Source organism: Camelus ferus, chromosome 18, assembly GCF_009834535.1.
Source record: "Camelus ferus isolate YT-003-E chromosome 18, BCGSAC_Cfer_1.0, whole genome shotgun sequence".
Lineage (NCBI taxonomy): Eukaryota > Metazoa > Chordata > Mammalia > Artiodactyla > Camelidae > Camelus > Camelus ferus.
In genome coordinates this window covers 19,081,072-19,108,828 of record NC_045713.1, presented here as the reverse complement: position 1 = coordinate 19,108,828, position 27,757 = coordinate 19,081,072, and the positions used below count along the sequence as shown (strand labels likewise).

Genomic DNA, 27,757 nt, shown 5'->3' with positions numbered 1-27,757 from the left:
TTTGCACATGCTAAATGCACACCCCCAACAAGGATGTTCTTAAACAACCATGGTACATTTCTCAAAATCAGGAAATTACACTGATAGAAAATTATTAACTAATCAGACATTATTCAGATTTTATCACTGTCCACTGGCCTTTATAGCAAAAGAACAGAACCTTTTTCTATCAGTACTGCATTTAATTTTGACACCTGAGTCTCTTTTAGGCTGGAAAGTTCCCGGGCTGGCTCTGCCTTTTCACAGCCTTGACATTTTGAAGATCAAAGGCCAGTGTAAAATATATCTCGTTTGGGTTTGTCTGCTGTCACGATTAGATTCAGGTTTTATGCTTTTGGAAGTAATAGCACGGAAGTGACGTTGTCCTTATTCATCATATTAGAAGGCATAGGACACTGTCGCGTTGGTTAAAGTGGTCTCTTCCGCGTTTCTCCTGGGTCAAGCTACTGCTATTTTCCATTGCATAATTAATGTGTATCTTATGGGAGCTACCTTGAGACAATGCTAATATCCTGTTTCACATCAGACCCACTAGTTTTCCACCTGTAGGTGATTCTTGCTCAAAACAATTGGGATTCTTTTTAAAAAGTTCCCCAGGACATTCTGATGTCCAGGGAGGGCTGAGAACCACTCCTATTAATATCTCACAGAATACATGAGGACATGCTACATAAAATGATACCCTCCAAACAGTGATGAGACTTTCAAAGTTCCCTTTGGCCTTCTAACTTTTACTCCTCCTCTGCTTTCCTGTATGCCTGACTGTCCCTTGTCCCATTGCTCACACACAAGCCCTCCATAGTTCTGGCCAAGCCAGCCCTGTGTCCGACACCAGCCGTGCTCATGTTCGATGCTCTGAGCCTGTCGGGCAAGGTGTTCATCCCTCCCTTCTTTGGTTTGCCCAGTTCCCTCTGGGCAAGGTCTTCTGGCTTTTGCCAGATGAGTCCACAAGAGTCACACCCTCTAGGACACCTCCTGTGACATTATTGCGTTGTGCTCTCATGGGTCTCCCTCCTGCTGAACCAAGGCCTTCAGAACCACGTGGGCATTTACTACAGGTTTGCTAGAGGAATGGAGTGGAGAATAAGTGACCCAAAGTAGATTCTGCACTGCTTATTGCTGTTGAAATATTCTTTGAGGGGATTGATTCCTCGAGGTCTAGGATAAAGAAGCCTTCTTCCCACAAGGATTTGTGTGACTTCTGCCAGATTGCATGGGTCCCGGCCACTCTGGAACTCCCGTAAATGAACTCCAGAGGTTTCCTGGGGCTGCAGCCTTTCAGGGATGAGTTTCCTCCACCCCTAGCCCTGCTCTGAGCCAAAACATCTCCCCTACAGTCCTCTGGAGTGTCTCCTTTTACATGTCCCAGTAGGGCAGACCTCTGACTCTCAGGAGGCTGTTGGAGGCTGCCAGCGCTCAGTAGCATTCCCTCAGGGTTTGTGAGAAGCACTAGGGCAGTGGCAGTGCGCTGCTTACCTCTCCAGGACCCTCTTAGGTTTTTTGGCCTGCTGCTTCCTACAGTCTCATCAGTTCTTTTGTGCTTTTGAGATTAACAAACACACACTTAGGGTTTATAGTTTCCGGCAGTAGGGTTGGTCTGAGCTAGCCAGCCTGCCATAATGAGAAAAGGAAGTCTGCGCTTTGTGCTTCATCCAGACCTCTTCTCTCCCTTCTCCCTGCCCTCAGCATCCTCCGGAAAGCCCTAGATAAGATTGCGGAAATCAAGTCTCTGTTGGAAGAGAGGCGGATTGGTGAGTTAGAGACGGCATGGCTGACACCCTTCTATCAGGTGGAGTGAGGGTCCTGCAAGCAGCAGTCATGTCTCCCTATTGGGAGCCTGTAACCTCAGCCCGGTGTGATCTCATCGTTCGTGGGCTTCTGACAGAAGCGCACCCCGGCAGCCTGGGGCTGGGAGAGGAATGGGATCATCCCTTGTGCTCCCTGCAGACCACGATGCTTCCCCTCCTCCGTCGTGTTTCCCGCTCTCCCTCTACTGCTTGGGCAGTCACCTCCCTCCTTCCTACTGCCACCCACTCCTGTTTCTTGCTGTGCCGAGAACCTAGCTGTTTTGAGAGGCGCACCCTGGGTATCTTGAAGCCAGCCTTCCAGATGGAGTTTATCTTCACGGGGCACTGCCTTTAAATCCCTCAGGCTGCCGTGGCTTTCCTACCCCTCTTGCCGTTTCAGTGAACCCACAGTGGGCAACTCCTCCCCATCGAAAATGTCACACTGCCAGCAGGGATTGTCTGGAGTTGCTGGGCCATGCCTGAGGTCAGGAGTCTGTCCACATTTGAGAGTTTGTTTTTTAACTTTTTGTTAAATTACAACATATATTAATAGAAAAATACACGTAAGTGAACATACAGCTCATTGAAATTTTCACTAACTGAATAAAACAGATGTCACCAGCACCCAGATCAAGAAATCAAACATGACCAGCACCTCAGAACCCCGGCTTTTGCCCTTTCTAGTTCCCTCCCCTCCCAAGTGTACCACGAACCTGACATCTCACCACCTGTCAGTAGCTGGGCGGCCTCATTGTGGGCATCTGATCAAAGGGACAGGATGGCACCTGGGCCCTTGGTGCTAACTCGGGCTGTGGGGGCGGCAGCCCATCCATGGTGTCTCAGGGGCTCCCTTCCTTCCCACAGCGGCCAAGATCGCGGGCCTGTACAATGACTCGGAGCCCCCTCGCAAGACCATGCGCAGGGGCGTGCTGATGACCCTCCTGCAGCAGTCGGCCATGACCCTGCCCCTGTGGATCGGGAAGCCTGGTGACAAGTGAGGGCGGGCCCAGGGTGGGGGGAGCTGGCAAGGGAGGGGCTGGGACTAACATATTCCATCCTCAGGCCCCCACCCCTCTGTGGGGCCATTCCGGCTTCTGGGGACTACGTGGCCAAACCCGGAGACAAGGTGGCTGCCCGGGTGAAAGCTGTGGATGGGGATGAGCAGTGGATCCTGGCCGAGGTGGTCAGTTACAGCCATGCCACCAACAAGTGAGTGGACACGCAGCTCTGTGGGCCTCTCTCCTGTCACCACAGCCGCTTGGGCTGCTTCTGTCACCTGTCTGCAGGATGGGGGAATAGCTTCTTCCCCCAGGTGCCTGTGGGGATGGGGGTGGTGTGTGAAGCAGAAGACTCCTGGGGCTACTTCCCCTCCCCGCCCCCCTCCCCTTCCTTGGGGCTCCCCATGACTTGGACTGTGCACCTCGCTGCATCCACCGTTTTCCTTTTGTTCACCCGCAGGTATGAGGTAGATGACATTGATGAAGAAGGCAAAGAGTGAGTGTGCTGATGGGGGGCGGGGGGAACCTGGGGGGCAGCCCACTGCTGGGACAGGGCTCCCACCTGGCTGTGCGTTGACCTAAGCGCCCCACCCTCCCAGGAGACACACCCTGAGCCGGCGGCGGATCATCCCACTGCCCCAGTGGAAGGCCAACCCTGAGACGGACCCTGAAGCCTTGTTCCAGAAGGAGCAACTCGTGCTGGCCCTGTATCCGCAGACCACCTGCTTCTACCGTGCCCTGATCCACACGCCCCCACAGCGGGTAAGGCAGCCCCCACTGGGGAGACTGACCATGACACCAGGACCAGCTGAACAGACGGGTCATGGGGTCGTCTTCCCACTCAGTTCCCCCGTGCCCTCACCTCGCAGCCTCCCTGAGCCAAGAGGGTCCCGCAAGCTACCCTTTCTCTTCTGCCTAGTCCGCCCTGTAACTCCCCGCAGCCCTGCCCTCTAGGGCAGCCAACCCTCCTTCCAAGCTTCAGAGCCTTAGCAAGCCCTGCATGGAATGGGCCTGATAGGTCCTCTAGTCCAACGTCGTTCTTGTCTTGCTCTGGGAAGGCCCAGGGCCTGTGTTGAAACTGTTGACTCCCGCACCACTGCCCTTTCCTTGGCTGAGGCCACTTTCCCTCATGCTCTTAATGACATTGCTGGCGTCCTGGTCACCCATCATCCCATGGCAGTTTAAAGGCCATTCTCCCCTCCTCTTCCAGGATCCCTGCTTGCTGCCCTTTAGGTTGTCCTTGGGGCCCCAAAAGGTATGAGACTCTCCCAGTTCTAGCCCACTCACGTAGGTTACGGGAGCCCTTTTTCCCTGCTCATTCTCCCCTGCCCTTGGCCCTCTGTTGCTGAGGAAAGCGCTCTGCAGTAGAGGGACTGGGTTCAAACACCTAGACTTTCCTGAGGTAAGATGAGGACAGGAGAGGCTGGGGCCCTCGCCTGGGGGGTCTCCAACCAGTCCCTCCTGTCTGCCCCCTACGCAGCCCCAGGATGACTATTCTGTCCTCTTTGAAGACACCTCCTATGCAGATGGTTACTCCCCTCCCCTCAATGTGGCCCAGCGGTACGTGGTGGCTTGTAAAGAGCCCAAGAAAAAGTGAAGAAGGCTACAGATTCGCAATCTCCTGACACCTTCAGAGGGGGATGCAACACAAGATTCTGTGACCAAATAAATATTCTTCCTCCTTGTCCGTGTCTCCTGGATTTTACTTTCCCACAACCTTCCCCTCTCCATATATAGGGCAAGTTGGAGCTGGAGGCCACTGGGGAAGACAGGCTCATTGGGCATTTACCCTTTTAACTCAGGTTTGCTCTTTGCTTCCAACAGAGGCGCTCTGTTTAACACACATCAGATTTTATTCTCAAGGCCACAGTTGGGCTTGTTTCACACCCTTCCTGATGCGCACCACTCACAGCTCCGAGCGGAAGTGGAGGTTGCAGCCTGCCATCTTCTTGGCATAGTCGGCTTCAAAGCACTCATTCTGGGCCACGGTGAACATGGTTTTCCAGTCCCCAGCAATGCCTGGAGAGAGGGGAAAGGAGGAAGGGTGGCCCCAGGGTGGCTCACGTCTGGCTCTAGCTGCTGCTCCTTCCCTTGCCTCCCAGATGCCCCCAGTATTCACCTTTCCTCATGAAGGCGGAGATGTTGTGGTCCATGACCTCAGTGGGTATAGTGGTGTAGTTGGCCATGGTGTTCTTCTTCATCTCCTTAAAAGACGTATGCTGGATGATGTGATCCACAGTCTCATCTGGCAGGGAGCGCCCCAGAAACTCCAGGATCTTTTGGATCTCCCTTTTGGGGTTCTGGAGCGGCAGAGGGGCTCTTCAGTGGAGGTTTGGATTGCTCGCTGAGCAAACAGGAGGGAGTCCCTCTGACCTTGTGGGGATCTGGCCACTTCTGCTTAGAGACCAAAGACCCTCTTCCTTGACTCTGATCCTCTTAAACTGGGGTAGATTTAATTGCCTTTTGCCCTGTGACCCCTTATTATGGATGTTTGGTTCCTTCTGAGTAAGAGGAGGGACAGTCCTCTTTCGTAACTGTGGCCTCAGGGTGAAGCAATGGCGGTAAACAGCTGATGGATGACTGCATCTGCTGCTGACTAAGGCATCAGGTGCTGCTGCCGAGGGGGCGCGGCTGCTCTCAGTGCTGGGCAGGGGCTCCAGGAGGACTGGTCTGTGGGCTGCCATGGGGGGGGCAAGGGGGTACCAAGAAGGTCTTGGCAGGTTGTAGTGAGGTTCCTGCCTCCCCGTGTGTGACAAGGAGGGAAGCAGAAGCAGGTGGTCTCACCTCCTGTATGTCCTCGTAGAAGAGGTAGAGAACAGGGTGGGTGTGACTGAGCTCCCACCACTCCTGCACGTGCTGGTACCAGGACCCGTAGGACACTGAGGAAAAGGGCAGGGGGCATCAATACAGGCTGGCATTAGTTTTAGCTGATGCCCTTCAACTCCACCCGCTGCCCCTCAGCTCCCCACCGCCTCCTTCTTCCAGAGTCAGCCCACCTTCCCCAGCCATGAACTTCTCCAGGAAGTCTTCCCAGGTGCCAGGGTCAGGATGCACCTTGGCCATGCGGTAGAAGTGGTAGTAGGAGACAGCCACATCCTTTGCGTTGCGGGCGACATAGACCATCTGGAAAGGCAGATGACCCCCAACCCCGGGCACCATCACCACACAGCACACCTGGCCCCAGGTGTCCCCTCTTTCACAGCATCCTTGCCAGGGAGGGTCTCTCAGTTTAGCCAAGGGGGAAATGGGCCTAGAGGCTGACTTGCTTGCAGTCCCATGGATGTGGGCAAGACTGACCTGTGACTTGAACCCTGCTCTGATGCCAAAGTCTAGGCTAGTCCCTATATTATACTAATCTAATGCCCTCAATTCCACTCTACCTGGATTTGGAACAAGGCATGCCGGATTCCCACCAGCCCCTCCTCCACCGGCCTGTGAACACCCAGACTCTGCACAGAGCAGTCTCATTTTCACTGGTCATCTGACCCCACTAGAGTGTCAGGCAGGTGGCCTCCCTCCTTAAGAGGAGATCTTCCCAGAAAGTAAGGCCAAAGCTGGGATGGCCCCAGCAGCCTCCTCCCCTGGCTTTCTCTGCCACTCACCTTGACCTTCTGATCCAGCAGGGTCTGGGGAAGCAGGGCCAGGGGCAAGTGTGTCTTGAGGAGCCGTGGGGCTGGTGTATCGTTCAGAACCTCAAGACCTAAGGCGTAGGTAGGGAATAGTCTGCTGAGCTGGAGCCCCAGTCCTACTTCCCTCCACAACACTTGCCCTTAGCATCCCGCCACATACCTGTGGGCACCCCAGGGACCTTGAACTCAAGGAAGGGCACCCGGATGAAGATGGGGGCTCTCTGACACTTCTTCAGGTCACCACCCTGGTAGATCAGGTCCAGGATCTGGCTCACCCAGGTGGTACCTGGAAAGGGAGGGAGGCAGGCAATGAGTGGAGCTGAGGGCATGCCCCTCTGGCCCAGGGTGGGGACTGCAGCCCAGGAGAGGTACAGGTGCCCTCATCACCTACCTGATTTGGGGTAGGTGCTGATGAGCAGGTCATCAGGCCGGGCTTGGAAGTTCTGCAGTGGCCCCAGTGCTTCTGCGAAGTACTTGATGAGAGGGATCCCCTTCACATACTCCAGTGGCAGGCGGGGGGTGTCCTGCATCAGCTCCATGCTGCCGTGTCAGGGGCCAGAGTGTGGCCTCCTTCCCTGAACAACATGACAACAGTGCCATCTGTTGAGTTCTTTCTTTATGGTAAGAAAGTAGCCTGAAGGAGCCTGAGCACCTCGCCCATGCTCGCAAAGCGAGTGAGTGGTAGGGCTGGGATTCAAAGCCAGATCCAGTGCTCATGCAGTGGGTCACAACCCTGGCTGCATTTTTATTTATTTGCAGAGCTTTTAAAATCCCAGACCAATCAAATCACTCTCTAAGCATGAAATCCAGATACCAGTTTTTTGGAAGCTCTCCAGGGGATTCCAATGTGCACTTGAGAAAACCAGGGCCTGCCTGTCTGAGCTCCCTGCCAGCCCGCTTTCTTCCTCTTACTGCTTTCTGCTGCAGCTCTCAGGCTGCATTCTGGTGGGCTCCTCCCTGACGTCCCCTCCTTAAGCCCCCTGGGCCCCTCACACATGGAAAACTCCCAAAGGCCAGCCAGGCCTATGACCCTATTTGCCCAGCCACATTCCCCAGCTCAGAGATAAACACAGGTAGTTGAGCAACTAAGTTTGTTTTGGGGGCCAGAGTCTGGTATATGAATGAGCAAAACTGTGATGACTCAGCAGAGGAAAAGAGAAGAGGGATTCAGGCCTGGCTGGAGTTGGCGGATTGAGACGGGCACTGGGGAAAGGGCAGGGACACGAGAGGCAGGAGCAGAGAGGTCAAGCCTTAGGAGAGGAGCTAACAGTGCCAGGTGTGGGAGATCCAGCCCAGCCCTCCCCCAACCTAGCTCTCACCTGGCCTCTCTGGATCTTGTTCCTCTCTGGGGAACACCTCTGCGTGCTGTGGCTTAGAGTAGGTGTGGTATGGTGAGTGCAGAACTGCTCTCTGAGCTGAAGGTTTCGTAGGTCCAAAGTGGGAGGGATCTGGAGCCAGCACTGGGACGTGGCTGTGGTCCAGGAAGGAAAGGGTGGAGTCTGGGGTGGGAGGGCCCCTCTGTGCCATCCTCCTCAGCACGAAGCCGGAACCAAACTTAGCCTGGTCTGAAAACCCAAGATGTGGGTTCGGTGAGTAGAAAACAGAAGACTGAAACTAGACAAAAGGGCTGAGAGTTTTCTTTTTTGTGTTTTGGTGTTTTTGAGCTGTAATCCTGGCTCCTGACCTTCCTCTAAAGCCCACCCCTGTGGAGTGGAGGGGTGGGGTGGGGTGGAGATGTTTTCCTAATGGATCTAGTCTAAAAGGGCAGAGGAGTGAAGCGGAAAGGTGAAACACACCTTCCTGGTGGCTCCAGGCCAGTCTTGCCAAGGGTTCAGGCAGAAGGCAGCTCACAGGCCCCCAGCAGCCCAAGCATTCAGGGAACTTCAGGTTCAGACCAGACCGCAGGGTCAGTCCAGAGTGAGGTGGGTGGGCCAGGTTGGGGGTGCGGGGTGGAGATGAGCAGGGCAGGTACTTTTTGAGGCAGCGACGGCAGCGACAGGATAGAAAAGTGTCAGAACACTGAAGTCAAATAACTGTGGGTGTTATAACCCGTGGAACCGCATGGAGCTGCCCTCATGGTTCATAGAACACCGGCCCCCAGAAGGTGCTTTTTTTCCTCTGGGTTTGAAGGGGACTCTGCAGACACAGATACAAAGGCATTGGGGCTTAGACACAGGACCTCACAGGGGGAGAGCATCATCCCCTCTTCCTCAGCTTCTGTCCTTATTATTTGAATTAAAGTCCAGAGTCAAGCTGGGCACTGGAGGTGAGTGGGCTCTGCATCAAAGTTGTGAGTCTCCCAAGCCCTCAGAGCTGTGTGACCTCAGAGGTGTGCTGGGGAAAGCTGGAGTCTGGTCCGTGCTGGGTCAGCGGCCCCTCCCACTTCCTCTGTTCTCCTCAGGCCCCAGTGACTCACAGGGCCTCTGCCTCCTGCTGCCACCTCCCATCCCACCCCCACAAACACCAGAAGGTACCCTTAACTCAAACTTTTTATTGTACTCAAGTAAAAACCCCCGCAGAGTGTGGCACAGACAAGGAGCGGGCAGAGGGCTGGGGATACTGAGGATCAGATCTCCAGCATGTCAGTCCAGTGTTCCTGTGGAGACAAGAGGGCTGGTCAAAGGCATCCCAGGAGATGGGGTGGCGTCGGGAAGCTGGCGGCAGAGCCACCCCTCACCTCTTCCAACTCCAAGTCCTCCTCTTCCTCCTCGGTGCCCATCCGGCACAGCCAGATCAGGTCTCCCCACAGCAGTGAGTTCTTACAGCTACCAAGGGGTGCGGTTGGTAGGAGACAGTCAGGATTACAAGCCTCCTCCAGGCCAGGCCCTGGGTGCCAAGATGAGGACTTGGCTGCCCCAGGCCTGGACTTGGACAACTGGGCACCGTCTTCCCAGAGCTAAACCAGGCAGGGGTAGGGGTGCAGGACTCACCCAGGGCATTGGCCCTCTAGAGGCAGAAGCTGCCCTGGCTCCTCCTGTAGAAACTCCTCTGCCAGGCAGATCACATGGGCCCTTAGGGAGCAGCCAGCGTGGGGGCAACACAGGGGGCCCTCTTCATCCTGTCAGAGGTGGCAGGCCGGTAAGAGAGGAACTGGGGAGTAATGATACAGCGAACAATCAAAGAATTTCAATGGACCAGACACTGTTGCGTAAAACAAGCCTATGCGGCAACCACTACTATCATTTGCATTTTATAGATGGGGAAACTGAGGCACAGAGAGGTTAAGTACTTGTCCACAGGCACTAAGTTGGCCAATTTTCTCAGAGTGTTAGCAGTAATTATGTAACAGTGTGGCCAGGGCAGCCGGACCTAGAGATCCTTATAGGCTAAGCAATTTCAGGCAGGTCACTTAATCTCTAAATGGCAAGAACTCAACTTACACTTACTGAGAGCTTAGAAGTCAGACCCACCATCTCAGTTAATTTATTAAATAGTTGGTCACCTGCTCTGTACCAGATCTGTTTTAGCATAGTGAAAAAGAACTAAATGCCCTTGTGGACAGGGGCAGGGGTAGAGGGGGTGGTGGAGGTGGTGGTAGAGTTGGTAGGAAGGACTGATAATAAGGTAAGCAAAATACATAGTATGTCAGACAATGTATTAAGCCTTAAAAAAAAAAAAAAAGGCAGGGAAGTGTACAAGAAAAAGTGGCAATTTTAGACAGAGAGCCAAGGAAGACCCACAGAGGGGAGGTGGCATTTTTATCAAGAAGGAAGGTCTAGGGAAGAATCTTCCAGTCAAAGAGTAAGGGCAAAGGCCCTGAGCAGGGTACTGGTGTTGAGGAATGGTCAGAAGCAATATCATCCCCATTTTAGAGATGGGGTCAGTCTAGCCAAAGGGTATTAGTGGGCTGCCCAGTTCCTCAGTAAACATCTTGAGCCTAGTCCTCCGAACCCTAGACCCGCCTGCCCCAACCTGGAGACCTGGTAGAACCGCTCACCTGGAGCACGCGCGCGCACAGGGTGCAGAAGGCCTCGGTATCATGGTCCCGCTCCTTCTCCGTGTCAACCAAGGGACTGGCGCGGCGCCTCGGGGCCGGGGCCCGGGGTGGCAGAGGCCCGAAGGCCAGTGGCACGTGTGGAGGCGGCGGTGGGCAGAGGTCCTGGCGGAAGTCAGCTCGGAGCCAGCGCAAGGTGAGCGGGAGGCGCGCCCAGGGCGGCGCGCGCAGCATGTGAGCCAGCACGCGCAGATGGAAGGCGAAGGAGGCTTCGCCGCGCAGGCGCGGACCCACGTGCGCCAGGCGGCGCGAGGCCTGTGGGTGCTGCCATGCCCACTCGAACTGTGGGTGGGGAGTACCGAGCTTCAGGACCACCGGGAAGTCCTCAGGCCCCAGCCTCCCCCCACCACATCCCGTCCCCTTACTTACCCGAAGGGCGGCCACAGCAGACGGGAAGCCGTGTACGATGAGCACCATTTCCCTGGGAAAAGGAGGGCGCGATCTCTGAGCCCTCCCCACCACAACCCCGTGTCAAGTCGAATCCCCTCGCCACGATGCGCCTCCAGTCCTATCCAAGAGTGGAGTCACACCCGGCCTCAAGCCTAGCCCACTAGACCCTGTCCCCTTCGTGGAGGTACTTTCCTCTCCTACATGCCAACCTCAGGCCCCTGCCTCCAGCACAGGTGTACTTAACAGCCCCCCTCAGTTCCTCTCCCCCTCAGGTTTTTTCCTATTCCAACCCAGCCTTGTTCACCAAGCCCCCTGTCTCTGCACCAAACCTAAATCATCAGTCCCCTTCCCACCCAATCCCCGCCTCTGAGTCCCACAGCTGAGACACACAGGGCTCCGCCTCCCTACCACCGCTCCTCCCCCGCGATAGGCCGGCCCGCAGCTCGGTTGATCTGCACCCCCATGCCGGCCCCGCCTACTGTCACTGTTCTGGCCCTGCCCTTCTCAGCGGGCCTCTCTCCCGCCGGGCCCCGCCTCCTAATTGAAGTCCTCCTCCTGATAGTGACCCGCCCCCTCTTACCAGGGCCCGCGCCCACTGGTCCTCCAGGCCCCGCCTTTTTTGCGGCCCGCGTTATGCTGCTGGACCCGACGAGCAGGGTTGATGGTGAACCCGACGTAAACGCGGCCCCGGTGCCGAGGGTTTAGGCAGTAGAGCAAGTAAACGCCAAAGAAACGCCCGGGCCTCGCCTCGCCCCCTGCGGGGCCCATCGCGACTAGGGGTTGATTGCTGTGGCCTGTGACCCCGGGGAGGGCTCGGCTGCCAGGGCCGCAAGATGCTTATCTAGCAAAAAGCGCTTGGGGGCGACCCCGAGGTTACCCTAGAGGCCACAGAAATGCAGGCTTGTGCACCCTCTCCTAGCTGGAGCTAGAGCGTCCAAACCGGCGCATTGAACCCAGGCTGCTGTGCGGGAGGCGTTTACCAATTAGCATCCGCTGGAGCCGATTTGGTCCTTATGCAGACTCTGATTGGCTAACTGTTGATAGGCGCAGAAACTCAAAACTTGAAAGCTGGACTTGTGGCAGGGCGGAAGTGCTGAGTTTACGGACGCCTTAGTAGGGGCGGAAGTAGAGGCTTCAGCGGAAGTGGCACCAATAAGGGCGGAAGCATTGTGGCCGGGGTCCGAGCTGGGATTCCGTCTGCGCTGGGCTGCGGCAATGGAACTGAGCGCCGAGTACCTCCGGGAGAAGCTGCAGCGGGACCTTGAGGCGGAGCACGTGGTGAGTTGAGTGGCCTGGACTCGCCAAACGAGGGGAACAGGGCTCCTGGGGGGCGGGCTTGGCACCATCCACACCATTCTTCCCCATAGGAAGTGGAGGACACGACTCCCAACCGTTGCGCGTCCAGCTTCCGAGTCCTCGTGGTGTCGGCCAAATTCGAGGGGAAGCCGCTGCTTCAGAGACACCGGTGAGACCCCGGGAACACCTCACTCAGCGTGGTCCCAGCTTTGGGATCACATCCCCGGCCACTCCCTGAAACCTAACTCTTTCACCCCTGCCAGCACGGCCCAGCACCTCAGTCTCCTGTCTCTCCCTAGCTTCGGGGACCGCGACCCAGGCCCCAGCCTGCTGTTCTCTAACCCCATCTCTCCCCTAGGCTTGTGAACACGTGCCTAGCGGAAGAGCTCCTGCACATCCATGCTTTTGAGCAGAAAACCCTGACACCAGAGCAGTGGGCCCGTGAGCAGCAGAAATAAGAGACTGGGACCAGCACACGCATTAAATTATGAATCAAGGCCAGCTTGTGTCAGTGTGTTGTGTGTATGAGGGTGAGAGGCTGCAGAGGTTGAGTCTAGGGCCTGGCTTCTCCCTGCCCCCAACTCTCCATTGTTTTACTTTGGGTAAGGTCCTCTCCACACATAGGCGTTGGTGTCCCTGCTTTTAAATGAAAGTCCTGTTCTTTAAGTCCCTTCAAGTGTGGGCCTCACAGGTCTTCTCTGTAATCTTTGGACCCTAGGGGTACTGCCACTACCCACCCAACCCACCCATTCATTGACCTGGGGGTTCCTGCTTTGCTTTCCTTCAGGATGCACAGAGAAGACAGTGCTCAGAGTTTCAGGGCCCTGGGCAATTTAACAAACCTCTCCCCCTCCCCAACATCACCCCGGGGTCCCCTTCCAGTTCCCCTAGCCCTTCACAGCCTCAGGGACCTGGTGCCCCAGTAGGGGCTTCCAAATGTGCCGAACCTGGAATGCTGATGTTTTCTGGCCCACTGGAGGAGGTCCAGTGACCCTTTAGCCCTGGGCTTGATGTGACTACAGCTGCCCTGGGGAGATGGTGAGGTTTTCAGGAATGGAGGAATGCGCAGGCCATAGGGAGCGGATTACAGCAGGAAAATAACCTGAGCCACAAAATTGGGGCAGATGATGCCCCTAGCGTCAGTCATAAACACAGGTGCCAGGGTTGTTTAGGCCTTGCACAGATGAGGTCCCTGAGACCCAGGAGGGATAGCAAGCGACCCAGTTGGGGCCAGGGCCCTTTGAGGGTGAGAAATTGCAGATTTCAAACATCTCACCCACCCTGTCCCACTGTTTTCCAGGTCAGATTCTTGGTCCCTAAATTACCGCCACCCCCTACCACTGTCTCTTGTTCCTATTAAGGGAGAATGGGCTGGTAAAGCTGGAAGTCATGGTGATTAGGGGTTAATGCGTCTAGGTTCCACGGATCCTTTCCTGAACTTTTTTTAGTTTCCCTGGGCCAGGAGGGAAACTAGTATCTACTCAAAAGTCTATTTCACCAAAAGGACCCATCACCCCTGTGTGCAGGAGAAGGTGAGGCCCAGGCTCCAGATGTTCTGGTTCTCTCTCTACCTGATTGGATCCACCGCCTGCATTCACAGAGCTGTGGTGGTAATCCTCTCCAGTCTATAGATCAACAGCAAGCCTAGAGAGAAGTGACTTGCCCAGGGTCACATGGCTTGCATAGAGGTTGAGACACAAAACAAGGAGACAAGGACATTTGGCATGCCGAAGTGGGGGAGGAGGTTCGCATTGGACATTTGGTCCTTGCTGTGGTCCCTGAATGGATGAATGAAGCCCTGCTGTGGCAGGACACCCATCCCTAATAGCCCAGTGTACCAGCTCAGGGTGTCATCTGCTAAGCTGGCCATCAAAAACCGACTTGTAAGTTCCTCTTTGATAGGCCTGACAGATCTATTCAGTTCCCTCTCAGAGGCCAGGCCCAGGCAGAAGCCACAGTAAGGGCTTAAGAGGCAGCAGCACTGTGCAGGGAAGACTGAACGAGAAGGGAAGACTCAGTCATGACTTGGGATCTGCCCCTCAACAAGCCCCTCTGTGGTCTCGGGCATTCAGAGGCATCCCCCCAGCCCCTGCCATGGGTCAATCTTATCAGGGCTGCGGAGGGGAAAGCTCAAGGGCAGGTCAGTTCAGCAGACCCCGCATCCGGTGACTAGTTATCAGAGTCTGAGAGGTACCAGAAAATAAAGCCATTTTATTATTATTTTCTCATCTGCCATTGTGGACTGAGGAGTGGGAGGGGAGGGAGGCAGTGCTGTTGGCCCCAGCCACTGGTCCTCTACTTGGCCTGGACTGTCTCCTCCAGCCTATCCAGGCGCTTCTGTAGTTCCTGCACGGTGGCCTGGAGCTTCCTCATCTCCTCCTCCAGCCGGGATACAGCATCCTGGGGGATCCAGGGCTGTATTAGGCCCAGCTCCTCCCTGGCCACTAAGCCTCCTCCCAAAAGCCCCAAGGGCTTCAGCCCTTCCAATTCTCAGCCAGAAACCTGCAGGCCTATAAGCCTGAAACCTGTTTTCTGAGGCCTCAGGATTACCCACTCCCAGCCCCCAAGGGATCCCGAATATTGTGAGTTTGGGCTGCCCCAAATGCCAGCCTCCTTCCACTGGGCCAATGACCACATCAGTAGCAGCCCCTGCCCTGCTTCTCACCGAGCTGGGAGCACCACTGGCCTCTGCTGCTGTCTTCCTGCGCCCAGTGTCCAGGCCCCGGTTGACCCTCAGCTCCCGGCTCTTTGGGGGCACGTAGCCATCCTTGAGGGAAATAAGGAGGGGCCCTGCATCCCGACCCCCCAGCCACTCCTCAGCCGTGAGGGCAGCGTCAGGCCCTGCAGTGGGCGGGTACAGGTCCTCCTGGAACAGGTCCGACTGTGGGGCAAGGCCAAGGCTGGTTAAGAGAGTACTTAAGTCATGCCACCACCCGGCAACTCCCAGAGCCTGGGGAGGGACGTGGGAGCATCACCTTTCTAGGCACCGTCATGGCAATGGGTTCACACCTCCGCTCATGCAGCTTGTAGAATCTGTGGAAACAGAAAGGTGAGCATCGCCCACAGCATGGCTGGGCTGGGACTGAAGGTCAACATGGGGTCAGCACTGCCCAGGGTGCATGCTCAGGTCAGGGTCAGGGGCAGTCACCTGGCAATCTCACACTTGTTCACCTCCAGACCGCGTTTAGGCATGTAGCCCATGCCACGCTGGGACTCCTTGGAACTGAACATGGAGAGATAGTGCAGGAATGGGGCCTCGGAAGTGATCTCGAAGTACCGGATGGAGCTGTCACCCTGCAAGGGAGGATCAGTACCGACAGATGCCTCCAGCTGTGGTCCTTTCCAAGTCCCCCTGCCCGCCTCGCTCCCCCAACCCCCTGCCCGCCTGGGCCACCTTGCCACAGAGGTAGACAATGTTGGTGTCGGGGTCAAAGAAGGGCAGCAGGACACCACTGCTCGTGTCCAGCTCCTGCAGGGACAGCGGCTCCTCCAGGTGCTTCTGTAAAGAAGGGCGGGAGGTAATGATCCGAGCCAGGTTAGGCCAGTGGGTGCTGTGGTGCTGAGGAGGTGGAGTGGGGGGCTCACAGACCATCTAGCAGAAACCCCCATCTCAAGGTGGGTAAACTGAGGCCATAGCCATCTCGCTGGGCAAGTGGCAGGGCAAGGACTAAGTCTCTGCTCCCTGCCCAGGACTCACCGTGTCCCACAGTGCCACCTGCCGCTCGCTCATGCGGCTGAAGCCAGTGGTCAGGATCTTTCCATCTGACACAAACACAGCACGCACCGGCCGGGTCCCTTCGTGGGGACGCTCCTTCTCCTGGAAAAAGAGGGAAGGGGTTGGCCAGGCATCCGCACAAGCATCCTAAAGGCCAGGCCCCAGTTGGGAGCTAGAGAGGGCAGCATCTAGGGGCCTGGTTGGTGGTGGGTTGGAGGGGCAAAGCTCCCAGGGTCAAGGGGTCAAGGCCACTCACAGCGACAATGGTGCCTTTGCGGGGCTCAATGATGCGAACTCGCTTGTCGCGGCAGGAGGTGCAGATGAGGCCGCCATCTCGGCTCCAGTCCACGCTGTAGATCGTGTCCGGGTGCACGTCCGAGCCCAGTGTCAGCACAGCCGCCCCAGTGCCCACGTCCCACACCAAGATCACGTTGTCGCAACCTGGGCGATGTCCCCAGTGTCAGAATCCATAAGCCTTCCACCCTCGCTGTCAGGCAACCAGCCCTCCCCTCTTTTCCCTCCAGGCACCTGCACTCAGCAGCACATTCTGGGCTGTGGGGTGCCAGGCCACGATGCCTACGCGCTTGGTGTGTCCCTCCAGTGTGACAACAGGCTCCCGCAGGGGCAGCGTCAGACCCCCATCAGGGATCTCCCACACCTACGGAGAAAGGACAAGTGAGTCTTGGGGACTCCAAAGGTCAGGTCCGTGCTGGAGCCCCCTCCTGGCCCCTGTGTCCCCCCCCCAACACTCACCATGACTGTGCAGTCCTCAGAGCCACTGGCAATGACGTTATCATTGTGCGGGCACCAAGCAATGTCCAGCACGGGGGCGGTATGGCCACAGACCGTAGGCACATTCTTGTCTACGCGTCCAGTCTGGAGGAAACAGCAGGGCTTCTGAGGGAAGTGCTTTTGCCCTCCAAACCCAATCCAACCTCCCCACACCCCTCAGAGAGGCACAGAGAGAAAAGCTGTGGGGTTCCTGGGAGGCAGAGCAGGGCCTAGGGGGGTGGGAGGGTTTGTCGTCTGCCCCAGTCTGAGTTTCTGGGCAACTCAGGAGGGCTGTCATGAGTAGCACAGGGTTGGGGTGCGGGGCTGGTCCTTCCTTACTGTCAGACCCTGGCCAAGTTCCTGCCATCTCTATCTCAGTTTCTCATCCATGCCCTGTGGCCTGGGGCCCCACCCCCACCCCCACTTCCCCAAGTGAGGCTTCAATGAGGCAACAGGCCAGGGCCCCGGGAATGGGACAGGCTTGGGGGTAGTTATTTTGCGGTTGGGGTTCCCCAGGGAAGTGTGTATGACTGGTGGGGCTGTGGAGATGGGTCCTTCCAAAAGGACAGGGATGGGGAAGTCTGTCATAGCTGGCCCCCAGGCTGGAGCAGAGGTTTGGAAATGGCTGCTTCCGGGGATGGCTGCTGCAGCAGGGTTTCCTGTGTGAAGAGCTAGCCCAGCTCTCACCCCAACAACCACTTCCTCTTCTCTTTGTTTCCATCAGCCCTTTTAAGGTAACAACTTACGGCCCATCTCCCCTTCCTGTCTCACCTCTCAAGAGCCCAGGAGTATGCTTGGGGAGGGGGGGTCAGCAGACAGCAGGGGGTGGGAAGCAGGATCTGAGGGAGACCAGGGTTGGGGGAGGGGAGAGGATCTCTTACATCATCCCAGCCTGTGAGCTGGGAGCCAGAGCTTGCTGGGCTCCCAAGGGCTGGAGAGGCCCAGACCCGGAGTCTCTCCAAACCCTAAGATCACTGCTGGGCCTGCCCAGACCCTCATCCCAGCCCACTCTGTGCTCCCCAGGTGAGAAAGCTCCAGGCTGAGACTTGGGGGCCTGGCCCTGGGTCTGAAGGACTCACTGTACGACCCTTCCCACACCATCTTCCCTCTGAGCTTAGCTTCCATAGACCCCTGCCTGCAGGACCTGAAGGATGCTTCAGGTTCATGAGGCCCAGCTCACTTTTACAGATGACAACACTGCGGCCCAGGAAGGCTTAGTGACAGTCACCTAATCAGGACACTCAGGGGGTTACTGGATAACCAGAGGCCCCCTTAGGAGGAGGACTACTGTCCCCAGGACTCCAGGGGCTCACCTTGCCCAGGGGCAGCACCAGGAAGGCCCCTCCCCCGCTGGCCTCACAGATCAGGGCCATGAACTTGGGGTTGACAGCGCAGAAGCCACTGTCCCAGGTGGTCTGTGAGACACGCACGTCCTCATAGCACTGGTCGGCCTTGGCTGGCTGTCCAAACACATGGCGGAACTTACTGGAACGGACCACCTGCCGGCTCATCCTGGAGGACACATAGGTGGAGGAGAACTTTTCTCCCTTCAGGTCAATTCTGACTTATCAAGGCCCTGTCTCTCCCAGGACACCCCTCTGCCTGGAGTTCACGGTCTCAGCTCGCTTCCCCAGCATCACCTCCCCGGGCCCCCTGCCACTCTTCTCTGTAACCAACATCCTGCTACCCTCACACTCGTATCTTGCCCGCCCCTTGTCACTCCTGGCTAACCTGCAAGGCCCACCTTCTCCACCCACCCCAGGCCAGGCTTCTGTACCCTCGGCCTCCACAGCAGAGCCTGGTGTGGGGTTGCATCTAGTGCTGATCTGTCCACTGACTGGGTGACAAACACAGAGCCATCCCCTCTGGGGGTTCACACTCCAGGGCTTCAGTGCAACAGCTTGGAGTGTGGGTTCTCAGCCTGGGCATCCAGACTCACAACCTCACACCCACGTGGGGCACTTCCTAAAGGCAGGGGCCCTCCCTCGCCTCCAGACATGGCTGGACATGCAGAGGTAGGTGGGTTTGCCCAGGAGGCACGTCCTCAGTGGTAGGATGGTTTCCCCAGTGGGCCTCTGGGCACCAGAAGCAGGCGGATGGCTGGGTCCCAGCATCTCCTCCCCCACACACCTCTGCTTCTCACCTCCACTTAAGCAGGTGCCCTTAAGTGCCTTCTCCACCCCCATGAACCATCCACAGGAAGGGAGCAGCCTGTGCTGACTTCTCTGAGGTCCACCTAGATGGTTTTCCCCCATGGTGGCTGGGCGGACAGCAAGCGAAGCCAAGAGGCCTACCTCTGGCTCGCCCCGCTTGAGGCTCCATCCTGGCACCCAGCAGCATTGCCTTCCAGCTCAGCGTGGGGGCCATGCTGCCGACTCGAGGGCACCCCCAGGGCCTCTCCTCCACTGCCCCAGCTTCACACATTTGCCCCTCCTTTGGGCCTGGCCCTTCTCACTGGGGGCTCCAGCCACCCTCACCCACCCTGTGACTCCCCAGGTGGCTCCTGGGTCCACCTGCCCAGAAAAGGGATGAGGAGCATGTGTGAGGAGAAGCAGTCTGGGGGCAGGAAGATCCATCCCAAGTGGGAAGCCTGGGTTAAGGGAGAGGGGAGCCCCAAATGGGGTTGGGAGACAGGAAGCCATCACCCCACCCTGCCTCCTCCCCCACCACAGGTACCAGGCCCGGAAACCACGGAAAGGGGAACTTGGCCTTTTCTTGTTTTGCTCTCAACCCCTTCCTGTCTCCAAGCTCAGGGCAGCTGCTGGGCTCCCTCCACCCTGCCCCCACCCCCAACCCCAAAGACTCCAATTCTGAGGATAGTGGGGGCTGGAAGGTGTCCTGACCCCCCAGCTTCCCCACCTTCATCTTGGCTGTGGTGGTCCCACCATCCTCGTCCCCTCACAGCGCTCTCGGACACACAGATGGACCTTCCCACACCCACCCACACCCACACCCTCAGGCGAGTTCTTCCACGCGGGGTGTGGACCAGCTCGGTCCCCATCTCAGAGCCAGCTTGCTCTGACAGTCTGTCCGCCCCCACAGCCGGCTTCTGCCAAGCTCTCGCCTGCCCCACAGGTGGCTCGGGGCAGTGATGTCGAGTCCCGTCTCCTGGGCCCCAGCCTTACCTGCTGCTGAGATGAGTGACCCCCGCAAACGGAGGAGGGAGAGGAGGAGGAGGAGGAAGGAGCTGGAGGAGCCTGAGACTGCCCGCTGAGGATGCTCTTGTCAAGACAATGAATGAGAAGCGGCGGCGCCCGCCTCCTTAGGGGTGGCAGCGCCCCTTTGGGCGGAGCTCTGAAAGAGGAGAGCCCTTCCCTCCGCGGAGGCGCCGCCGAGCCCCTCCCTCCGCCGAGAAGCTCAGCGCCTCAGCTGCCAATTCCAAACCAAAACAGATGCTGCTGGCCAGTCGCTGGCAATCTAATCTGCACTTTTTAATGTCAAAATGCAAAAATAACCTGTTCCTGCTTTCCTCCTTCAGCCCACCCCCAGCCTACTCGCCACCCTTTCCCTGGCATTCATGAACCGGCCAATCCATTCCCCCTAGCGGGCCTTGGTACCGGCCCCCACGCCCACCCCCAGCTAAGGCTGTTTTCTCCTGCCCAACCGACTGTCGGGGAACAGAGGAGGGGAGGGGTCAAGGAGGAGGGAGAGCCCTGGGGCTGTCCAGGCTCCTAGATTACAAATGGGTGGCCTTGGGAGAGTCCCTTAACCTCTCTGGGTCTGTCTTCATCCATGGAGCCCCTCTGCCCTGCCTGCCTCACGGGGGACAAATGAAACAATTAGGCATTAGGGGGCACCTCGTTGTGCAGGGGCCACAGAGGTGAAGGAGGCAGAGTCAGACTCCTGCCCCCAAAGAGCTCTCTGCCTCCTGGAAGGAGAAGCACAAGTAACAGTTCAAAGGAGCTAAGCAGAGGCAGAATCCCGGACTTCAGACTCAAGAGGAAGGAGTTTATTTCCATCCTTGGGTTCAGAGACTGTGTCATGGAGGTAGCAATGCAGAGGGCAAGAAAGGCACACTCTAGAATCAGAGTCTGGTTTTATGAGTTTGACTCACGGCTGTCACTCCTACTGAGCGACCTTGGGCAGGTTCCTTAACCTCTGTCAGCCTCAGTTTCTCCTTCTGTAACAGCATCATACCTACTTCCTGAGGTTATGGGAACAGAAGGCCTTCTGCACCTCATCAGAAGTGTAGAAAGTACGTAATAAATGTTATCTCTTGTCACTGTTACTGTTTACAGAGTATTGGGGTTGAACCTGAAAGGATGAGACTAAACCAATGGGCATGACCAAAGGAGGTCTTGTTGGCTGAGGGGCAGTCTGAGCAAAGGCCCAATAATGCGATTCTTCAGCACCTGATTCAAATCCCACCTCCGCTACGGATTGGCTGCGTGATCTTGGGTGCAAGGCCTAACCACTTCTAAACCTCAGTTTTTTCATCTGTAAACTGAAGATAAGTATGATTTGTCCTCCCACCTCACAAAGTTTTGAGGCTCAAGTGAGACAATGGTTTTTAAAGTGTCCTATACATTATTTAATTGTGAAAACCTATGGGTTGTATTTCATCTGAAAACCTGCTACTGGGCAGGACTGGATGGCGATGGGCAGGGACTGTGATGTGCAGTCTCCAGCAGAAGTGATAAGACATGGAAGCAACCTAAATGCCCATCAACAGATGACTAGATAAAGAATATGTGATATATATATACAATGGAATATTACTCAGCCATAAAAAGGAATGAAATGCCATTTCCAGCCACATGAATGGACCTAGAGATGATCATGCTAAGTGAAGTAAGTCAGAGAAAGACAAATATATGATATTGCTTACACGTGGAATCTTAAAAAAATGATACAAATGAACTTATTTACAAAACAGAAATAGTCTCACAAACATAGAAAACAAACATGGTTACCAAAGGAGAAAGGGAGTGGGGAGGGATACATTAGGAGTTTGGGATTAGCATATATAAAATAGACAACCAACAAGGGCCTACTGTATAGCCCAGGGAACTATATTCAGTATCTTGTAATAACCTATAATGGGAAAGAATCTGAAAAAGGACAGACATATATATGTATATATGTATGTATAACTGAATCACTTTGCTGTACGCCTGAAACTAACACAACATTGTAAATCAACAATACTTCAATTTAAAAAAGAAGAATAACTCAGTAAGTGCCAGCACCATGCCAGCACGGTTCTAAACACTATAAATACGTTGCACTCCCTTAATCCTCACAACACCCCCAGCTGGCAGATACTACCTCCAGTTAGGGAGGAAACTGAGGCACATACAACCTTAAGTCCTGGAGCACCTCATCTCCAAGCAGAGGACAAGCATGTGGTGGTAGGGCCTGAAAACCCTGCCCCTGACAGGCCTGGAGAGGGAAAGCTGGGGACCCACAGAGACTGCTTTCATATTCCAGCTGGTCTGCGCTGCGGGATGCGGCGGACAGCACGTGGCTGATGCGGAGGACAGATGCAAGGCCGGTGGGGGAAGCTGTGGGGAAGTAGCTGTCCAGGGAGCACAAGAGTGAGAGTTAGTTCAGCGGCAAGTACAAAGGCCCTGCCATGAGGCTCTTCATGTGATTATGCAGGGGCCGGTCCTCCCCGTATGAGGGGTGTTGGGAGGCTGTTCCTGCCGGTGCCGCTGGCCCAGCATCTTACCATCCCTCCTTCACTGGAGGCTACATTTTTCCTTGAGAGAAACAACCTTTCCTCACTGGCAGTCCCTGAGGTTCAAGAGAGGGTACAGGATAGACACAGAGTCCACACGTCCCCAGTCAGAGCATTGGTTCGGGGTAGACACTTGACTCAAGTCTATATATTCAGAAGTAGTCTCTGGAGCTGCTAGGAAAAAGAGCCCCCTTTCCACTAGGGGTTAGTAAGCTGAAAGGCGGTAAGTCCAGGACTACTAGTGACCATCTTGGCCCCATGGAGGAAACGCCGGCCAGAATGAGCACACACAGAGGACTGCAGATCCAAGACACGAAGACAGACATATTCTGGACATCATTTGAGTATCTGGATCAAGCTGTGCCTGAGCCCTTTCTGTCACATAAGGCATAAGTTTCTTTTTCCACGTAAGCCAATACATTTGAGTTGGATTTCTGGCACTTAAAATTGAGAGTTCTAACTGGTACACCCACCACAGAGGGCGACAGGACGAGAGGCCCTTCCAAGGTGCCAGATACATACAGTAAAGAGGGTCTGAAATGCTGAACACGGGATAAAGTCCAAACTCCTTAGCAAGGCTCACAAGACCTCCTCTGGTCTGTCCTGCCCTAAAGGGGCTGTAGAGCATGATGGAGTCAGACCCGGAGAACCTCTGCTTCAAAACTTTCAGCAGGGTTCTCGGGCTGCCCCAGGGTATGAGCGTTTTCTCACCTGCAAAAGAAGCGCAGCACCGCTCACTTTCTAGAATATGTACCCATCACCCAGCATCAACAATTCCCAACACATGGCCAACACTGGTTCATTCCTTCCTCCCTTCCACATGATTTCCTTGGAATCTGTTAAAACAAATCCCAGATATCATAGCATTTTTTTTAGGTGGGGAGGTAATTAGGTTTATTTAGTTATTTTTAGAGGAGGTACTGGGGATTGAACCCAGGACCTCATACATGCTGAGCTATACCCTCCCCCTTATCACAGCATTTCAACTTAAACACTTCAGTATTTATTTCTACCAGGTGAAGACTTTAAAAACCCCTTAGGAGTTTTTAATAAAATTGTATTAACTTTATAGATTCATTTGAGAAGGATATTAAGACTTCTATCCATGAATATAGTGTATTTCTCCATATATTTATGTCTTCTTTTATGTCCTTTAATATAATTTTATAATTCTCTCTATAAAGGTCTAGTATATCATTAGATTTCCCCCCACCTCCATAGGTATATTATAGTTTTGTGGCTATCTTGAATGGATTCTTCTCATTCTAGTTATAACCTTATTTTATTTTATTTTAAAATCAACTTTATTTATACACAATAACATACATCTTTATTTCCATATAATATATATAATAGAACACATTCATTTTAAGGGCATGGTTCAATTAGTTTTGACAAATGTATATACCCATGTAATTACCACCATAATCAAAATAGGAAATATTTCCATCACCCCTAAAATTTCATGCCCTTCTACAAATCCCCACCCACAGCTCCAAGCAACCATTGATCTGCTTTCTGTCAGTATAGATTAGTTTTGCCTGTTCTGGAATGTTCCATGCAAATGAAATCATACAGTATGGGTCTAGCTTTTTTCACTCAGCATGATGTTTTGAAATTCACCCATGTTCCTGTATGTCAGATAAGGATTTTTATTGTGCCTAAGCACAATACCATTATGTAATACAGAATTATACCTAAAAGGTCTAGCAATAACTTCTTAACATTATTTGATATCCAAGCTATGTTCAAATTTCCACAACTGCCTTAAAAAAAAAGAACCCAGCAGTCAATCTTAACATCACCAAAAGTAGGACAACCAGACATCACACGCCTCCTACAATACATATAATAAGTATGTAGCAGCACCTTTGCAGTACTCTTGCCAAAATCATCGTCATTGTCATTATCATCACCATCATCCAGAATCTAATCAACCCTCTAGATCTAACTACTAGTTTACAGAAAATAAGAGGGATAGAAGAACAGGTTAAATAACACCACAGAAGAAATTACCTAAATCAAAAATGTGGAAAATTTTACAGGACAAATGATCTGGCTTCAACAAGCAAATGACATTAAAAGAAAAGGAGGGGAAATATATTAAAGGAGTCTTAAGAAACACACCAACCAACCGTAATATGTGAACTTTCTTTGGCTCCTGATTCAAACAAATGAACTAAAAAAAAAGAGAGATTTTTTTTAAATTAGATTCTGTCACTTACAACCAACAGTCCTGACGGTTCTAAGCAGCACTAGGTCTTTGGTGCTGCACCAACATTCCATCACTGAATAAAGAAGTTGTGGTATATATATATATATATATATATATATATATACACACACACACACACACACACACACACACACACACACACACACACAATGGAATACTACTCAGTCATAAAAATGAAATAATGCCATTTGCAGCAATATGGATAGACCTAGAGATTAACATACTAAGTGAAGTAAGTCAGACAGAGACAAATATCATATGATAACACTTATATGTGGAATCTAAAATTGACACAAATGAACTTATTTACAAAACAGAACTAGATTAACAGACATAGAAAACAAACATATGGTTACCAAAAGGGAAAGGGGTGGAGAGGGATAAATTAGGAGTTTGGGATTAGCAGATACAAACTACTATACATAAAATAGATAAACAACAAGGTCCTGCTGTATAGCACAGGAAATGACATTAAGTATCTTGTAATAACCCATAATGAAAAAGAATATATATATATAATATATATATATGTATGTATTTGTATAACTGAATCACTTTGCTGTATACGAGAAACCAACACAACATTGTAAATCAACTATACTTCAAAACAAAACATCACTGAAGAGTCTCAAGAGCCCTGTGAGATGTTTTATTGTCCTTCTTTTACAGATGACCAAACTGAGGGTCACAGGAGATAAATGACCTACCCATGGTCACACAAACTGGAATCCAAATACAAATCTTCCTGACTCTGAAACACATGAGTCCATCCAAAGTGTCCAGTCAACCTCCTGAAGCAGAGGTGTCTACAAAAGCAGAGAGCAGAGCAGTTGGGAGGGCGAATCAAGCCTGAAGCCCGGTAGGTAATCTGTAGATGATGGTGGAATGGGTGAATGACATTACATTTAACCTGGGTCTTGATAAGAGTTTGTCAAGCAGAGAAGGTAAGGGAGAGGGGAAAAAAGCAAGGAATAGATGACATTTTAAGGGAAGGGTGAAGACTGGAGCCTTAGGTGCTCGGGATGAAGGGCGAAGTGGTAAAGCCGGGAAGGTCAGCAGGAGGCAGACCATGAGGGACCTCAACCTGTGTCTTGGCAAGGAGTTTCCTCCTATAGGCAAGGAGAAAGCCACACAAGTCTCTAAGTAAAGAAGTGACAGTCTCATTTGTAAGAGGTTACTCTGGTAACCTGGACTCTGCCCCTGGGGCCCCCAGGCTTTCTCACAGTTGTGGTCCTCCATCCACCTGCAGGCTCTGCCCTGATCCACATTCAGGAACCATCCCGGCCTTAAGTGGGAGGCACATAAGGATGCCACGTCCACAGACTCAGGCCTAAGTAAACCTTTCCAGCCACTCCTCACTAGCCATCTACTCAGGTGCCTTCCTCACCTTTATGAGACGATCCCTGCTCCTGTTTCATGGAGAAAAGAGATGAGAATTCTCTAAACCCCTCTGTTCCCACCAGTAACAAAATCTCCAGCTCCTATAAACAGCCATAGACTGTTATCACAGAGAAGGTGTCCTCCTGGGGCCCAAGGCTGAGTCCTCCCTCTTGGGACACATTCCTTCCCACTTCCTCAGTGACCTTCCTCCATCACTTAACCCCTTTCTCCTGCATTGCCACGTTCTCCTCTCCACAGAGCCTCTCTCTTCAGCTTATAAAAACAAGCCTGGGTCACCTGTGTCTTCGGGGGAACCTCTCTCAACTCAACAACCTCAAACCACTTCCCTGTCTCAGTCCTACTATTCACAATCAAGTTTCTTGAAAGAGCTGTTTACACTTATTGTCTCCACTTCCTCATTTCCTCTTTACTCCTTCACCTCCACGAGTCTGGTTTCTGCTCCCACCATTCCGCGCAGATGTGCGTTCGCCACAACCACCAATAATCTCCTGACCGTTACATCAAACAAGCACCACCAGGTGATCATCTGATGCTACTGACTACTCCCTCCCTTTGGAATCTTTCCTTACTTTGGTGTCTGGACCCCATTCTCTCCTGGTTCTCTTTGCTCTGCAGCTTTCTCTCTCAATCCCCCACAGGGTGTCTCCCTTTGCGTAACACAGTGTCTATCGGACGCTCCTCAGGATACCACCTCTGATCACTGCACCCAAATTCCCTACACCATGTCATCCACATTTGCAGCTTCAGCCACAAACTCTGACCGGTCCCCAGTCTGTCTCTGTGGCCACGTCCTACTGCCTGGGCTCCCTAGATCTGACTATCAAGTACATGGGTCAACCGGCATGTTCCATTAGGACCTCAGGGAGAGCCTCACAGCAGAAAGAGTCTTGAATATCTCACTCTCTCCCACCACTACTGCCTGAGCTGTGCTGCCTGGATCATTGCCCTAGCTCCCTGACTAACTGCCTTCCTCTAATCCATCTTTTACAGCATCACTAGAGTCACCTTCCTGGTCATAATATGCCTACCTTACAAAACTCTACCAGCTCCTCAATACTCCTGGGAAAAAGTTGGGAATGCCCTCAGCACGGCATACAAAGCCCTTCATGACCTTCCCCCTTCTACCCTTCTGGTCTCACTGTCCATCATCACCCAAGCTCAGTCTGCTCCCTTGTTCCTCGGGTCCAGAGGCTGAACCTTCAGCTCTCTGCAGGTGGAAGCAGGTGTTCGGGTTACCTGTTGTGGAGTAAACCATTCCAAAAGTTTGTGACTTAAAATGACAACCACTTTATTATCTCTTATTATTCTAGGATTTTGAGAGGAAGTGTCCCAAGAGAGATAGTGCTCCAAGGGGACAGGCCTGTGATTGGCACAGGGTCACCTCCACCACATGCTATTAGTTAAGCAGTCACAGGACCAGCTCAGGTCCTGGGGAGGAAAAATCAACTCCCTTTTTTGATGCAGAGAGTTACAAAGGATTTGCAGCCACCTGTAAGCCACCACAGAGGACTAGGCAGGTAACAGGAATCGCTAACGCAGGCCAGGTGAATTCTAACAGGCACTGTGGCTGCACTAGCCCTTTGTCGCCCAGCAGGAATGCGGGCCCTGTGTAGCCAAACCTTCTGGTTTTTCAAGACAAGTTAGAAATATGAATTTTTATGCAAAAGCTCCAGATTTTTTAGTGTTGGCAGCCAATTCAGAAATTTATAAAAACATTATATGAGCAAAACTGAATATGTCTTTGGTTTGGGTGTGATTTTCCTGGCCAAAAATATCTTTGGGCTCTGTTCCCCGCCCTTGGCACAGACCTGAAATCGCTTACTCCTTATTTGCTACCAAATTCTTACGTATCCTACTTAT

General features: G+C 53.5%; 5 protein-coding genes across 13 annotated transcripts in view; 2 read left to right on the top strand and 3 right to left on the bottom strand.

The window, feature by feature from the left end:
• SGF29 (SAGA complex associated factor 29) overlaps positions 1-4,470 on the top strand; it is a 29,423-nt gene extending 24,953 nt beyond the window's left edge. For 4 of the 5 annotated variants that reach the window (XM_014557873.2, XM_032460527.1, XM_032460525.1 and 1 more), the window contains 6 exons: positions 1,687-1,751; positions 2,652-2,781; positions 2,850-2,996; positions 3,246-3,281; positions 3,385-3,547; positions 4,266-4,470. In XM_014557873.2, coding sequence (XP_014413359.1) covers positions 1,687-1,751; positions 2,652-2,781; positions 2,850-2,996; positions 3,246-3,281; positions 3,385-3,547; positions 4,266-4,382 — 658 coding nt within the window. In that variant the 3' untranslated portion in view covers positions 4,383-4,470. The remainder of the gene's footprint in view (positions 1-1,686; positions 1,752-2,651; positions 2,782-2,849; positions 2,997-3,245; positions 3,282-3,384; positions 3,548-4,265) is intronic. The other variant, XM_032460526.1, reaches the window with a different exon arrangement.
• Positions 4,471-4,619: 149 nt separating this feature from the next.
• LOC102509988 (sulfotransferase 1A1) lies at positions 4,620-7,870 on the bottom strand. The gene is made up of 8 exons (XM_006183069.3): positions 7,734-7,870; positions 6,806-6,989; positions 6,575-6,700; positions 6,388-6,485; positions 5,782-5,908; positions 5,570-5,664; positions 4,905-5,085; positions 4,620-4,804 (listed from the first exon to the last, which is right to left on the bottom strand). The coding sequence occupies exons 2-8, from the start codon at positions 6,951-6,953 to the stop codon at positions 4,692-4,694; spliced, it is 888 nt and encodes a 295-aa protein (XP_006183131.1). The 5' UTR covers positions 6,954-6,989; positions 7,734-7,870; the 3' UTR covers positions 4,620-4,691.
• A 472-nt stretch (positions 7,871-8,342) lies between these two features.
• SLX1A (SLX1 homolog A, structure-specific endonuclease subunit) lies at positions 8,343-11,906 on the bottom strand. 5 transcript variants are annotated; one of them, XM_032460531.1, is made up of 6 exons: positions 11,379-11,843; positions 10,778-10,829; positions 10,352-10,690; positions 9,345-9,472; positions 9,092-9,179; positions 8,343-8,748 (listed from the first exon to the last, which is right to left on the bottom strand). In XM_032460531.1, the coding sequence occupies exons 1-6, from the start codon at positions 11,564-11,566 to the stop codon at positions 8,722-8,724; spliced, it is 822 nt and encodes a 273-aa protein (XP_032316422.1). In that variant the 5' UTR covers positions 11,567-11,843; the 3' UTR covers positions 8,343-8,721. The 5 variants fall into 5 exon arrangements, with proteins under 5 accessions (XP_032316422.1, XP_032316421.1, XP_032316424.1 ...); XM_032460530.1 differs by lacking the exon at positions 8,343-8,748 and adding an exon at positions 8,889-9,010; XM_032460533.1 differs by lacking the exon at positions 8,343-8,748 and having other exon boundaries at positions 8,889-9,179; positions 11,779-11,906.
• A 34-nt stretch (positions 11,907-11,940) lies between these two features.
• BOLA2B (bolA family member 2B) lies at positions 11,941-12,595 on the top strand. Its single transcript, XM_032460534.1, has 3 exons — positions 11,941-12,076; positions 12,166-12,263; positions 12,453-12,595. Exons 1-3 carry the CDS (start codon positions 12,014-12,016, stop codon positions 12,550-12,552), a joined length of 261 nt encoding a protein of 86 aa, XP_032316425.1. The 5' UTR covers positions 11,941-12,013; the 3' UTR covers positions 12,553-12,595.
• A 1,690-nt stretch (positions 12,596-14,285) lies between these two features.
• On the bottom strand, positions 14,286-19,870 carry CORO1A (coronin 1A). Its single transcript, XM_006184321.2, has 11 exons — positions 19,706-19,870; positions 17,894-18,092; positions 16,563-16,685; positions 16,338-16,467; positions 16,066-16,250; positions 15,792-15,911; positions 15,489-15,593; positions 15,243-15,388; positions 15,070-15,127; positions 14,760-14,975; positions 14,286-14,494 (listed from the first exon to the last, which is right to left on the bottom strand). The coding sequence occupies exons 2-11, from the start codon at positions 18,089-18,091 to the stop codon at positions 14,390-14,392; spliced, it is 1,386 nt and encodes a 461-aa protein (XP_006184383.1). The 5' UTR covers position 18,092; positions 19,706-19,870; the 3' UTR covers positions 14,286-14,389.
• Positions 19,871-27,757: the final 7,887 nt, after the last annotated feature.